At 36.5% G+C, this 14,952-nt stretch overlaps 4 protein-coding genes across 4 annotated transcripts; 3 read left to right on the top strand and 1 right to left on the bottom strand.

Annotated features, from left to right (window-relative positions):
- The first annotated feature begins 1,013 nt into the window (after nt 1-1,013).
- On the top strand, nt 1,014-4,260 carry LOC125469197 (ribonuclease 2-like). Its single transcript, XM_048566263.1, has 9 exons — nt 1,014-1,369; nt 1,510-1,538; nt 1,805-1,878; nt 2,162-2,263; nt 2,383-2,386; nt 2,595-2,686; nt 2,879-3,040; nt 3,371-3,470; nt 3,978-4,260. Exons 1-9 carry the CDS (start codon nt 1,146-1,148, stop codon nt 4,013-4,015), a joined length of 825 nt encoding a protein of 274 aa, XP_048422220.1. The 5' UTR covers nt 1,014-1,145; the 3' UTR covers nt 4,016-4,260.
- Nucleotides 4,261-4,396: 136 nt separating this feature from the next.
- LOC103949616 (cytochrome b561 and DOMON domain-containing protein At3g07570) lies at nt 4,397-7,900 on the top strand. Its single transcript, XM_009360724.3, has 4 exons — nt 4,397-5,437; nt 5,804-6,203; nt 7,053-7,342; nt 7,556-7,900. The coding sequence occupies exons 1-4, from the start codon at nt 5,264-5,266 to the stop codon at nt 7,784-7,786; spliced, it is 1,095 nt and encodes a 364-aa protein (XP_009358999.2). The 5' UTR covers nt 4,397-5,263; the 3' UTR covers nt 7,787-7,900.
- Nucleotides 7,901-9,980: 2,080 nt separating this feature from the next.
- On the top strand, nt 9,981-10,623 carry LOC103949615 (probable transcription factor PosF21). Its single transcript, XM_009360722.2, has 3 exons — nt 9,981-10,102; nt 10,196-10,328; nt 10,510-10,623. The coding sequence occupies exons 1-3, from the start codon at nt 9,981-9,983 to the stop codon at nt 10,621-10,623; spliced, it is 369 nt and encodes a 122-aa protein (XP_009358997.1).
- Nucleotides 10,624-12,026: 1,403 nt separating this feature from the next.
- LOC103949537 (F-box/LRR-repeat protein 12) lies at nt 12,027-14,268 on the bottom strand. The gene is made up of 2 exons (XM_009360654.3): nt 14,110-14,268; nt 12,027-13,692 (listed from the first exon to the last, which is right to left on the bottom strand). Exon 2 carries the CDS (start codon nt 13,337-13,339, stop codon nt 12,155-12,157), a length of 1,185 nt encoding a protein of 394 aa, XP_009358929.2. The 5' UTR covers nt 13,340-13,692; nt 14,110-14,268; the 3' UTR covers nt 12,027-12,154.
- Between the last annotated feature and the right edge of the window lie 684 nt (nt 14,269-14,952).

Here is a 14,952-nt window from a genome sequence, read left to right as displayed (position 1 = left end):
CATAAACTTTACTTTACAAGAAAATAGAAAAAAAGGATACATAAGACGGAAACCTCTCAAAAAACAAAATCTAAAAAGTTAGAACCTACAAAACAAAAAAAAAAAAAAAAAAAAATATTAGGATAAAAAAAAAAGAAGAAAAATACTCGGGCGACAAACTAGTAGGCCGACGAAAGTTCAGAAGGGCATGGGGCGGGGGGTGAGGATTTAGGGCGCGCCATTGGTGTCTCAAATGGCCTATGGCTATGGGATTTGCTTTCGTTACAATTCATCTGATTTTGCATCATTTAAATTCTTTGTTGATGTACCTTTAACTAGTTTCCTTTATTATCTGTTTGGCTTGTGTGTAGTATCAATCTCTTCTTCTTCTTTTTTAATTTTTTAATAAATAATATTATTTACACTAACAGAGATAGACAAACTTAGTCTCACAATAAGCTAACAATAATATGATTCAAATTCGCATTTGGCAAGAATCGAATGAAGACCTCTCACTTAATGAAGAGCAATACCATTAGACCGTAATACTAAGTAATAATAGTTTCCATAATTAATAACATTTTGTAATTGTATTGTTTGCGTTGATAACTATGATTATAACATTTTGTAATTATAATTGTCACGTAAAATTAGAACATGGGACTAATTTATCGACCCGCACATAATTTAGAGCCCCACCGAAACACAAACTTCAAGCTTTAAATCGTCAATTAAAGATTCAAGTTCAAACTAAAGAGTCATTCCCATTTTCTAAACTTGAATCCTAACCTTACATTCCAAATTTCCAAAACCATGAATACTATAAAAACAAGATAAAACTATAAATCAGTCTACGATTTCAAGTTTTATATTTTATGTTCATAAATATGGTCATATGAAACTTGAAACACGAGAATATAACAAAGAATATCTTTTTATTCCTTTACAAAAATAACTCCAAAACAAATGCAAAAAGAAATATAAAACAAAGCAAATTCCATTAACGTCCGTTACAACTTACACAATGATTGGAGAAAGCGTGCCCATTCGGGGCTTTTTCCCGTTCGCCCAACTGCCCAAGTAACCTGACGAATCTACCCTTAACCGCCCCTATAAATCACACCAGACGCTCCGAAAATCAAACAAGCTCTCCCATCTCTTCAAAAATGGCTATTCTCTCTGCTCAATTCGCCTCTGCAGTAGCACTGATTGCGGTGGCCGCTTCTCTGTGCCTGATCGACGCCAAGCCAGCCGGAATCGGAATCGAAATCGGAAGCAGAGGAGGAGGAGGGCAGAGGGAGTTCGATTACTTCAACTTGGCCCTGCAATGGCCTGGCACTTTCTGTCAGCGCACCCGCCATTGTTGCTCCTCCAATGCTTGCTGCCGCGGGTTCATAATCTTTTCGTTATTTTAACTATTAATTTCAAAAAGATTGATATTTTTTTTTTTCGTTTTGGTTGATTTTAATTTGGTAAATTAGGTTGAGCTTTCTGAGTTGATTTTCTACTTTTGGGTTTTTCTTGTTTCAGCTCAAATGCTCCAACGATGTTTACAATCCGTAAGTATTAAGCTTTTGTATAATATTGTGTAATGCACAGATGAAAAGCATGAGTTAAGTTGACTTTTCAGTTGAAGTTCAAATATTTTGATTAGGGCATGTTGGTTCATATTGTTGGAAGCTAATTTCTTTAATTGGGAATTCAGAAGGCACAAATATGTACGATCAAAGTCGTCCAACCCGTATTTTATCCATTGACTGTTGTTTGATGCTTTATTTATACGTGTGGGAGATATGCTAACCGGCGTTTAATGTGTGACTGGCAGATGGATTGTGGCCTGACTACAATGATGGAACCTGGCCTGCCTGTTGCACACAGAAAACCTTTGATGATAAAGAGGTGTGTATTTCTTATTTCGTGTCTACATGGTTTGTGGGTTGTGAATATTTTTGAGACTCTATTTGCTCACATAAAGGAATCGGGAACTCCGCAAAAGAAAGATTTTCTTTTAGCGCATGAGAAATATGTAATGAATACTGATTAACTCGAATATAGTACCCACACTAATGTCGCCTTATCTTCAACTATGGTGCTTAAACAGAAATGTTTAAATTTTCATTTTAAATGTCTCTTGTAGTGGCGGTCCGTAAATCTCACCACTATCTCTTTATCTACTGTGTAGATCTCAACATTGCACGATGCTTTAGATAAATACTGGCCGTCTTTAAGCTGTGGTAAACCATCATCCTGCCGTGGTGGAAAAGGATCATTTTGGGGACATGAGGTGATCATTGATTGTGGACTTAATTTCTTCTCCAATTCTAGATGACCCTTACTTTGAGCTAACTATTCTTCATTCTTATGTTTCCGTGATGACTGAATTGCATGGTATTACAATGGCAGTGGGGTAAGCATCTTTGGCTTTTGCCCTTTGCTGCTTAATAATGAAAGTCAGTTGTTTGTCTGTAGCCTTTGCTTTTAAAAAAAATTGCCAAATGAGTCTTATTAGCCATAATTAGGTTGAGTACAGACCTACAAGCAATGACCTTTTTTTCTTGGCATGCATCACTTTTGCAAGTTCTGATTCCTGCGTTCATTATCATTGTTTCTTGCAGAGAAGCACGGGACTTGCTCCTCTCCAGTAGTTGGAGATGAATACAATTACTTTTTGACAACCCTCAATGTCTATTTTAAGTACAATGTCACTGTAAGTTCTAGAGAAATGGCTATTTTGTATATTAACACTATCACTGCCATGTATTCATACTTGGCTGTCCATCATTTGTTAATTCATTCATACCCATTATTTTTTGGTTCTTAATAGAAAATTGGTTTAATTTGGAGTATGTCCATTTTATGTATTTGGTGTGTAATGGTAGTTTCCTTTCCCTGTCCTCAGCAAATCCTGAATGAAGCAGGATATGTACCATCCAATACTGAAAAATATCCTCTTGGAGGCATTGTTTCTGCTATTCAGAATGCTTTCCGGGCAACCCCGAGGTTGGTTTGCAAAAAAGGGGCCGTGGAGGAACTTCATCTATGCTTCTACAAGGATTTCCAGGTTTGCCTCCTATCTAGAGTTCATTTAGATCCTATATTTAACTGAATCAAAGAAAATATACACTTGTACGTCGGGAGTTAATTTCTGTTGTTTTGATGGGAGAGGGTTATACATCTTTCCGGCGTATTTTACTTCAGGCATTTGTGACTGGAGTTTCAACAATTGAATTAGGTCGTTTCCTAAAAATGTTGAAAACTAGTAACATATTGGACAATGGAGATTATGTTTAGATGGGCATTAATGAGGAATTCCATGGTCTACTTTCATTATGGTCTTTTATTATGTGCAGAGATTTTCTCATGTATTCTGATTTTTTTTATGCTACTGCAGCCTCGGGATTGTCTGGTTGGATCTGGCAGTCTAAGTGACAAGTTAGCTTCAAGTAGCTCATGTCCCAGTTTTGTCAGCATACCAGCATATGCATCATTGGGTAACTTTCTTTAACCCATAGTTATCTGAAAGTAGATTTATTTGTACAGCGTAGGGCTGCCATTTTTCTTTCGAATTCCAGATTTAAATTTGGTTTGAAATGTTCATTATTTGCGGATAGCGTGATGTGGATGGCTTTCTTACTTGCAACAAATCTGGTAATCTGGATTCAAAAGGATCGCCGTTGGGGATTAAAATGTTTGTGCTTGCTGGGGTTTTGGGTTTTCTTAACTTTCATATCGTCATGCTTCTATCAGCTGCCTGTCCTTTAGGGCTTTCAAAAAAACATTCTTAACATACAATATAACGAAAGCCTAAACATATGATAGTCGATCTCATGTTCATCTCCAGGCCATTGGGGGCGTACATTCGTGAATTCATAATTTTGAACCTTAATCATCACTCAACAGTTCTTGAATAAATTTGTCATCCAACATTCATTCTAGCATAATATGCTATTAAATATTGTTTTAGGGCTGTAGATAATTCACTTTTTCTCTATGCTCAGGGCTCGGCGGTGGTGAAACTGAGATTTCAAGTGCCTGATGGTGATGTTCTAAGATCTTGGCAGAGGTCGACATGTTGTACATTGATCAATTCATTTAAGTTTATTTCTTGAGCAAAGCTACGAAACTCAGTCCATCTGTATGCTACAGTGATGGTGTAAATTCAGACCCCAAAAGTTGGGAATGCTTTGCATAGCATTGCTCTTTCAGAATTATGCCAGAATGCAATGTAAATTCAGAACCCAAAATAAAAAGTGCTAAATTCTTAGGATGCAACTTATTAAACTCTCTCTCTCTCTCTCTCTCCCCGACGGAGGTGGAGGTGGTTCAGCCGCCCATATATTCTTGCTTTGTACTTTACTGCTGCCGGCTGTAGCCCCCGTAACATAATTGCAAAGAGCAAATCAAGAAAGTTGGTCTTCACAAAGTGAGCTCTTTCTATTAGAAAAAGATAAGCCACAACAGATCAAGAAAAGGTTTTTAGATTGGCTGTATGTCTTGGTCCAAACCCTAAACTGTAGGTCCAGGTATGCCCCATTTACCAAATGCTCTGGTTGACCAGACCTTTGGACGATTTAAAGTTACACGAAATCCATTTTACCTTCTTTGATCTTAGTAGGTTCATTTGGGAAAAACACTTCCGTTGATACGCGTTTTTTGATTGAAACGCTTGAGATTCTCTTAGAAGCTATAGTGATTCCTACAAACACCTCTAAAGCACTAGAAAATGTTTACTGAAAGCACTTCTAACTTTTCGTGTCAAATGTTTTCGATTATTTGAAAGTGCTTTTTATGCTTTTAGACCTTCCATATCGTTTTCCTTGATAGGGTAAATCAAAAAAGGTCAAGTAACAAGGACAAGTGGAGGACTGCAAAAGAAGAAAACTGAAATGCGAAAATCATTATTTGTCTGATTTTTAATATAAGCTTTGAAACAACCCATATTCTTCCATATGTCACAAATCTGAAGTGCGTGCTTGGAAAGCAGTAGTTTGGTCTTTGGTGAATGAGAACAAAGCTAGGTCATGCGGCTCACCTAATGCTTACATTTCATATAGGTTACTTTTTTTGCTTAAAAAATAATTGTTCTGAGAGCCCAAAGTATATGGCATGTTGATTACAACAGCTGCATATTATTCTTATCAACTCCCATTGCAATATTGAATCATTTGTCAACTTCTTCCAGGTATATACATCTACTCAAACATTCGTACGATCACACCACTACTTTACCTGTTTTCTTCACCCACCTAGAACTAGAGAGAGAAACAGAAAAAAGAGGAGAGAGATGAAGGCATTCATAGGTTTCATCATCGTCTTCATCTTTGGCTTATCAGCCACTGTGAATTCACAAACAGATTCCTGCAGCTCAACTCTTAACCTGCAGAATGTCAATCTGCCATTTGATGCAGCTTCCCTCAATTGCCTTGCTGTTTGGGATGCTCACAACTACATCCTCAGAGTAAGTCAACCGCATCTCTTCCATCATTCATTCATACATACATAGATACACGCAAGGATTCTCTTTACTCAAGGTTTGTGCATGTCGAGAAAATCTCACTTATGCACCATTTTATTGAACTTCGATCAACTGAAATTTTCTCAATATGTCTGTCTGTTTAAAAAAAAAAAAAAAAAACAAACATCACATCCAAAAACTCTATACATATACTTAGTTTTATTGAAACTTTGATCGCCTTGTTAAGTCAATTGAGATTTTCTCAACTTGTCCGTTACGTCCCATCCAAAAGCTCTATACATTATGATATTAATCTCAATCACATCCAATGATCAAAATCATGTATGAAAATCTCTCTTATTTTTGCAGTACTCACAGACCTCATCAAACCTATGGACCTTTGTCCTCTCAGCACCAGCTGCAAATTCATACATTGCAATTGGGTTCTCAAGCAATGGCCAGATGGTGGGGTCCAGTGCAATTGTGGGGTGGATGTCCCCAACAGGAGGAGAGATCAAGCCGTATTACTTGGGTGGGACCTCACCTAACCTTGTGGAGCCCAACAAGGGGAGCCTTCAAATTGGAAGCAACTTTTCCTTATTTACATCCCAGTCCAACAGAACCTACCTAGGGTTCCAATTGGAGACCAACCAGCCACTATCAAGGCTCTTATACGCTGTTGGGCCAGATGGGTTGCTGCCTGTGGCTCCAAACTACAGATTGACCGAGCACAGTGACAAGGTCTCCACATCCGTAAACTATATCACAGGTGAGTACAACTGAAACCAAAACAAGGTTGACTTTTAAATTTTTAGCGATATAAGAGAAAGGGAAATCAAATGCAGAACTTCAAATGTAAAAGTGAATGCAACTAACCGTTTGAGTTAGCTTTACATTGACCTATGTTAATCAAAGTGTTAGAGTAAAGTCAATGGGGATTGTATAATTAAACTAGCACACAAAACTTATGAAGACACAAATTTAGAGACCCTAAAATAGGGACAATTCTAGAGTTCTACTACCAGACCACCTGACTCATATGACCACACACACAACACTTTGGCCCCTTTATTAAGTTATCATCTATTTTACATATGTCCCCACTTTTTGTGAGAGAATCAGCAAATGGTTGGTCGTATGTAAAATTTCTCTTAAGTGTAGAGAGCGAAAATCTCTTTTGAGACCCTTGTAGAGACTTTCTTTGTTGAGCTTGCTTTTAGAGGTCTTTTCATTTTTTGTTGGTGTGGAGGGACATGAGGAGTTGAGCAAATTCCGATGCTTAATTACCCTAACATGAGCTTCAATTTTGATGTGGAACATTGAAAACAACTTCCTGTCTGCTTCTTGTTTTATTTGGAACCTTGTGAACATGTACCACATAAATAATTTCGTATAAATTGATCTATTACCTAGCTTTGTCTTGTACTTCAAATTAATCGTAATATAAAAGCAAAACATTCTCTTCTTAAATCTCCGTTTGTCCGGCAACGTAAGATGTTTACGTTGTCAGACTATGAATCCATGTTATTGGTCATGTTGATTGTTGTTTGAATGTGTAGTTCAAATTCACAATCTAGCAATATAAGCGTTTCTTTCGTTTTGTGAAATTTTGAAACAGGTCAAAGTAAATCGAGCTCAGAGAGTCCATACTCGAGACTAAGAAAGAGCCATGGAGTACTAAACATGCTAGGATGGGGCATTTTGATGATAATTGGAGTAATAATTGCTCGTTACCTAAAGCCATATGATCCACTTTGGTTTTATCTTCATAGTTTCATTCAATCATTTGGATTTATATTCGGAATAATAGGTGTTCTATGTGGATTTGTCTTGAACAATAAGCTCAATGCTGATGTCTCCACCCACAAATCTCTTGGTATCTTCGTTCTTGTCCTCGGTTGCCTTCAGGTAATTCGTCCCCATTCTTTTGTTCCTTTTCTTCCTTAACCTAATTACATATACTCCGGCTGTGCCACGTTATCATGCTGATGTAAAATAATTTGTGTCACTTCAAGAATGTTAATATTAAATACGAAAAGCGAAGGGTTTATTATTAAATATAAAGAAGTGGTTTATTGTGTAAGCATTGTTCTCTTTTGATTTGGTTCGTTTCGTTTTTAGGTTATGGCTCTTTTGGTTCGACCGGAGAAGGAATCAAAGGTTCGAAAGTACTGGAATTGGTACCATCAAGGAGTGGGAAGGATTCTGATCATATTTGCAGTAGCAAATGTTTTCTATGGAATCCATTTGGGAGAAAAAGGGAAGGGATGGAGTGCTAGCTATGGTGTTGTTATTGCTATCTTATTTGTTACTGCTTTTATTTTGGAGTTGAGATTGTGGCTTAGAAAATAAAGAGTGTTTGTGGGGAGCACTTTTTTTTTAATTAATTACTAATTAGGTACTGTAATTAGAAACTTTTAATTTATCAGACCATGAATTTGAAGGTCAGTTTAATCTGGTTTTACATATTTGATGAAAAAATTAGAACACCACAGCAAACAAAATATAAAAAATAAAAAAAATTCTTACATTATTTCGGCAAAGGGCTTTTAAAAAAGAGTTATTAGTCGATAAATTCGTCATGAAAACTCTGATGGAAAATATCTTCCTTCGAAATTTCAACGGCAAGATTTCATCTCTTTCCGATGAAATCTTTCTTGACAATGGGCACGCCAACTCGTTCTATACTTGCCGGTTTCGTTATTTTTTTCTTTTCATTATGGTATGATTAATAACAACCAATTCAGGGAGATTAAAATTTTGTACAATATTGTGATATCATACAAAGTGATAAGGGTGATGGATATATTTTAAAAGTAAATGATTCAGTAAGCTAGATATTGCTTTAAAAGCCATTGCCAGGTGCAACAGGAAATGTTATTAGGCCATCTCCAACCGATGGCTGGCCAGATGGCTCGTTTTAGCCCTCTGCCCTTCAAGATTCTACAAGATATTAATATTTTAATGAACAGTACAGGGTCATATTTGCCTCCGCCTCCAACTGAGGGTCAGAGGGCCATAAGGCTCGTTTTAGCCCTGTCACGAAAAACTGTCTCCAACCGAGGGCCATAGGGCCAAACATAATTTATTATTTAAATTTAAAAACTACAACAACTTAAATTCAAATTCAACAACTTAAATTTAAAAACTACAACGATAACTAGCCCAAAAAACCAAAAACATTAGAATTTAAATTTAATGAATGGTTTAGGTATTTATAAGAAGAAAAAAAAATTTAAGAATTTAAAAAAAAAAATTGGCCCAAAAAACCCAAAAAAAAAAAAATATTGAATACAACGGCTTGTTGACTAGCCGTTGTATTCAAATTTTTTTTTAAGTAATCCTATCGGTTATAATCAATAGAAAAGCTATATTTTCTGGCCTAGCCCTCGATTGAAGACGGTTTTCGGGCTATTTTCGGCCCTCTTGTCCTCTGGACCCTTCGGTTGGAGATGACCTTAATTGGTTTTTATATTTGATATTGGGGAATGAATCAAACATAGGACATTGTTTCTTTACAAGCGATATTAGGGAAATGAATCAAATGTAGGACAACAAGTGGAAGAGGAAAGGCTATTAATCGGTTTTCCATATTTCTGAAGTCTAGCGATATTGGGGAAATGAATCAAATATAGGACATCGGGTGCAAGAGGAAATGCTTTTAATCAGTTTTTATGTTCTATACAAACGATATTATGGGAAATGAATCAAATGTAGCACAACGAGTGCAAGAGGAAATGCTATTAAACGGTTTTTATGTTTCTATACAAGTAATATTGGGGGAAATGAATCAAATGTAGGACAATGAGTGCAAGAGAAAATGCTTTAATTGGTTTTTATATTTCTATGCAAGCGATAATGGGGGAATGAATCAAATGTAGAACATCGGCTGCATCAGGAAATGGTATTAATCAATTTTTATATTTGTACACAAGTAATATTGGGGAATGAATCAAATATAGGACATCGGCTGCATGAGGAAATGGTATTAATCGGTGTTTATGTTTCTATGCAAGTGGTATTAGAGGAATGAATCGAACGTAGGACATCCGGTGGAAGAGGAAATTCTATTAATCGGTTTTTATGTTTCTATACAAGCGATATTGGGGGAATGAATCAAACATAAGACATCAGGTGCTCCATTAACCAATTCTCATGTACATCACAATATCCCATCTAGAGTTATTCAGAAATGTGAATTTCGGTATAGTGCACTGACCTAATTTCTTCCATTTTGGGTCCGTTTAGATCGTGGATTAGAAGCTTGGAAACGAGTATGAACATATTTCCTTGTTTACTAAGCACTCAAATCCATAAGCCCCAGTTCCTGGATTACAAAACATTAACATCACAGAAATCCAATTCCTAGCCATTATTCAATGTCTGGAATTTTTACCACCCTATTACCACCCTATTTATGGAAATAAATCCCATGAGAGTATATATATAATGGCTGTCACTACAACTTCACTAGTTGAGGAATTCCATTGCATTTTGTGCAAGTTACAAATTCTCTGATTGCTTGAGAAGTGGTAGCATTAACACAATGTATGGTTCAAGTTCAACTTTCTCCAAAGATGACCATGTCATCTCAATCTCCAGCACCAAAAAAAGGACGGCTGCAGTTATTGAAGAAGTCGCCCAACGGGATCCAAAGCTTGCGAAAAGGTATATTTTCGAGGATTTTTGTTACTCGTAATGCTAGAAATTGTTCTAAACCAACGCCGGTGACATGCTTACGTTAATTTTTAAAATCTGTAGGATTATGACTAACCGGAGGTCGGCTATGAAGTCAAAGCAAAGGAAGAAGGTGTACGTTCAGACGCTTGAATGCAACATACAAAAGTTGCAGTTTGAAGCAGCTGCTCTGATCGCTCAGTTGGAACTATGGAAGGTAAATCAACATGATTCAGCACCCTTAAATATTTCTTGCATTTTTATACCGATGATATTAGCAGATCGGGAATCAAATGCAAGAAGGGTGTAGGAGTGAACGCTAACGGCCCGATCTATAAGCCCCATTGAAATTATGTACGGTGACAAATTTTCTGTTTATCTTTTTCTTTCTTGAGCAGGAAGACACCCGTTGCATAACTGCAGACAACAATAGATTAAAAGGATGTCTGCACAATATTTTGGAAGATATTCAATTGCAAGACAGTAAGGACTTCTCTCTAGTTTTCTTCTAAGCTTTTTATCCAAAATGGTCCATGAGATTTGTATAACTCCTCATTTTGATCACTGAGATTTGAAATCGATAGAATTGGTCCCTAAAATTGTCCATCATCAATTATTTTGGTCATTTCGTGAAAAATCTCCATTAAATAAGGATAAAATGATAAAAATACCCTTAATTTTTATCAAATCATTTTGGCCTATTGTTTATTAAACTGAGGGTAGTTTTGTCATTTTAATCTCTATTTAACAAAACTATTCATGGAAGGACCAAAATGATTGATGGTGGACAATCTCATGGACCACTTGTATTGATTTCAAATCTCGGTGATCAAAGTGAAGAGTTATGCAAATCTCAATAACCATTTTAACTAAAAAGCCTTTCGTCTATGAACTTTGTACCATTAAAATGCAGACAACATAAAAGACACACACACACAAGTGGTATTACTAACGACGGGCGAATCAAACGCAAAACCTCGATTGTAGGAGTGAATGCTCTTCACCGCTTACTATTAAAAAACGTTTCTTTTAAGAGGAACCTTGCATTTAGTTGACAACTAAGTTATCATGAACTATGATCTCAAACTAATATATATTCTTAATTTTGTTGTTTAATGACAGCCTTGAATTATCACATCAGAAATGAGGTCGAACATCTGAAAAGACTTGTTTTCTCAAACAATATCTCAAAAAATTGATATGAAAAAGAGTGATCAGAATCGAAGCAAACAAATGTTTTTTTCTCCACATGGCGTAGTATCATTGCACGGAATGCCCTAGTAGCGGTATTACTATGCCATGGAAGTCCTCCGAGTCCACACACAGATTCCCAATGAAAACTTCAGTAGGGTTTTGAGCAGCATCATGATCCGCAGAAGTTGACACAGATGTTATTGAGAAAATAAACTTTTTATGTTTTTATGTGTTTTTTTTTTTTTTTTTTGTGCTTATAATAAGTTTAGATTTATTTGAATTAAGAATATTTACATTTTATGTGACTTATTTTTTGGATCAGGATCCTCTCCTGAGCCTACTGTGAGGTTCCTCTTGAGTAAGTCCATCGGATCGTTGAAATTTTATTCAACGATTACAATTATTATAACTTTTAGTGGGGCCCCTTATTTGTAGCCGTTGGATAAAATTTCAACGATCCAATAGGCTTGCTCAGGAGGATCCTCACCGTAGGCTCAGGAGAGGATCCTGATCTTTATTTTTCTATCAATATTATCCTCTTTTTTTTTTTTTTTTTAATTATTTGAGGAAGTCGGATTCTAAACAATTCTGATCTAAATCCATGGGAAGGGGATTCAAAATTAGGTGCAAAGAGACAACACGTTTAATTGATTCATATGTGATTGAGTCACTTTCGGCAAGCGCAAGCACAATAATTAATTTACAACCAATCCATATGAAATTCATCACAAAATTAATTTCACAAATTATCAATTAAAAATTCACATTTCTTGCACGAAGCAAGTTGTATATTCAGAAAATAATAGACAATTTCATATCAAATAAGTCAAATTGTTTTCTCATCCACTATCATCTCAATTCCCAGATGGGACCTATACACATTTTCTCTTCATTCTTAATGGTAACATCACTCCTGTAACATTTGAACAACTCTATTGCTGTTGGAGTAATCTTAGGACAACCGTTCATGTACAAAACGGATAGTTGTTTGCATCCATTTCGCAAAGCCTCTAAACCCCGATCACATAAATTCCGACACCGGTTGACGTGAAGCTTCTCCAACTTGTGACAATTCATCCCGATAGAAGACCATCCCACTATTTTGACCTCATGACACAATGCCAAGTTCCATTCTTGAAGTAGTGGACAACATTCTGCAACTGCTACAATCGACTCATCGCCAATAGTTCTACAAAGGCGAAGGTTAAGAATTTTAAGACGGGAGGCATATCCTCTCCCAATCGCTGCCAAACCATTTCTACCATTTTGCAAGATTAAACCAGATATATTCAAATATTCAATCCCACCCCCACTTAAAATTCCCAAAATACCTTCTGGCTCAAGCTTACACGATTCAGCTTCTACATAAGCTAAAGTTGACGAGCAACCATTAAAGCCAACACCAGTTATGCCCTTACAATGTGATATCTTAACCGCTTGAAGTTGATGACAGCCTTGTGAAATAGCTCTTAGCCCACGATCAGAAATAAAATAGCAGTACAAGAGATTCACATCCTTTAGAACTGAGCAAGAACTAGCCAACTTTTCTAACCCCAAATCAGTAATTTGGCAACGGTAAAGGCTGATAACTTGCAACGAGGGGCAACCAGCAGCTACCATAGACAAACCATGATCAGTAATACCTAAACAACACTCCAGGTTAAGGGTGTGCAAATGTGAACCATAATTTACCAAGTGGGACAAGCCTGAATCAGGTAGCTCTGTGCACCCAGAGAGGGACAATGAGTGTAAATGTTGAAAACGGGTAAGAAGCCGGTGAAGATGGAAGGTTCTAATGGTAACATTGGTATTTGAATGTGATAATGAAGAAATGTCAAGTTGTTTGAATGAACATTGAAATTGTAAGGATCGACGACTAAGATTTTGAATGCGAAGACATCGATGACAAGTCAAGCCAAAGGACTCACGGTCAGAGCCAGAATCAAGGCATTGGAAAATAAAGACGAGGCAATCATCAGGCAAGTCCATGATGGTGGTAAGAGAATAAGTACTAGAAGTACAAGTAGGTTTCATGTTAGCACTCTTCCGAAGGTTGTAGAGCTCGTATTTTTATATTGAACTTTCTACAAGATGAAGTAGATGATGAGTTGGGAGAGTCAAAACCACAAAGAACAGAAGACTCTCCATATCCATAACCTATATGAACCCCACATTTACGGCATAAGAGTTTAGTCTTTGAACGATAACGACCCCAAGAGACTGGAAAACAGTTTACCTCATCAACCTGAGTAAACCGACTAAGATCAACTGTAAGGAATGAAATAAAACCTTTCTTGATGGACTTTTGATAGTTAGAGCCTATGCCAGATTCAGAGGTCAACCGATTCGCAGACGACAAGTTCAAAGGGTATGCACAAGAACCACAACTGTAACAGATTCAAAAAATAAAACAAACCAATTTCAGCAAACCAATCAAGCATTGTACATTTCAGTTTCAGGAACCCAGAAAACTAATTAAAGATTAGCACAACATGCACATTTGGGCAATCATCAAATTGCACTAACAAGATCAAGGTGTACTTAAACTTAAAAGCAATTTCTGAATATTAGTTGGGAAAAACCCAATTGACCCAATGAGATTAGAGTGATGAAGGTCAAACATTCAATCTTCAACAATCAAAACACATGATTTCAAGCACTAAAAAAATTAATGAAAAAAGGATTATTTAAGTGAGACGATAAACAATTTAACATGAAACATTGTCAAAGGAATTGAAATGGATGAAGAAACTAGATGGCAGCTGATTCAGATCGATAACAGAAATGGAATTTGGGAAATTTACCTGTAGGAGACTTGAGCTTGGGACATCCTTCACTCACCCAGGATCGGATTCGGACTCAATATCCTCCGATTCATTGAATAAATTGTTGGCAATATTATCAGAGGGGAAAGCCTGTGTCTTTTTTTTCTGTAGGATGTTCGTAATTCTGCTGTTACCTGGTCAAGGGATTTTGCCGTCTTGGCGCATGAAACAGGGAGACTCTGTCAGATGACAAAGTTCTTGGACTCATGACAATATGATATGGGCCGGACTTTGGGTTCTCCTGGCCTGCCTTAATTGTATAATTAATTAAATAATTTATTTATTTATTGTTATTATTATAATTGTTGTTGTTTTGGTTATTTTGAAAACGGACAAAATATCAACACCATAGGGTTAGGGTGACTTAGTGATTGAAGAAGAATTTCAGGTCCGTAGTCCACAATTCTTAGTTCTACATGAAATATTTGGGAGGAATTCTCATTATTAAAGATACATTTCTTCCTTTTGGCTTCAAAGTAAAGCATTTTCCCAACGTGCTGACAAAAGCTTATACTTTTCTAGTGAACAAGAAAACTTCCATCTTAGGTTATATGATGTTCTTATCGTTTTCTCGGGTGCATGACTCTTGCAATTGCATAATGTGAGATGTGAGATGTTGGTCAACATGCAATGCACAGTCAATCGTTCATCCTCTCACATCTCGCATTGCAAATTTTTACAATAATATTTTCTTGTATTCAACAAAGTTTGTAAATGAGATTTGAATTCAAGATCACACTGTGTATATTGAAATGTGAGATGTTGATTGATACGATCTACATTATACAATCGCTCGTCTAGCCTCTCACATGTTGCAAGGCA

Source organism: the organism of the source record quoted next, unplaced genomic scaffold (genome assembly GCF_019419815.1).
Source record: "Pyrus x bretschneideri cultivar Hongxiangsu unplaced genomic scaffold, Pyrus_bretschneideri_v1 Contig10, whole genome shotgun sequence".
In the NCBI taxonomy this organism is placed as follows: domain Eukaryota; kingdom Viridiplantae; phylum Streptophyta; class Magnoliopsida; order Rosales; family Rosaceae; genus Pyrus; species Pyrus x bretschneideri.
This window is presented reverse-complemented; position numbering and strand designations above follow the sequence as displayed.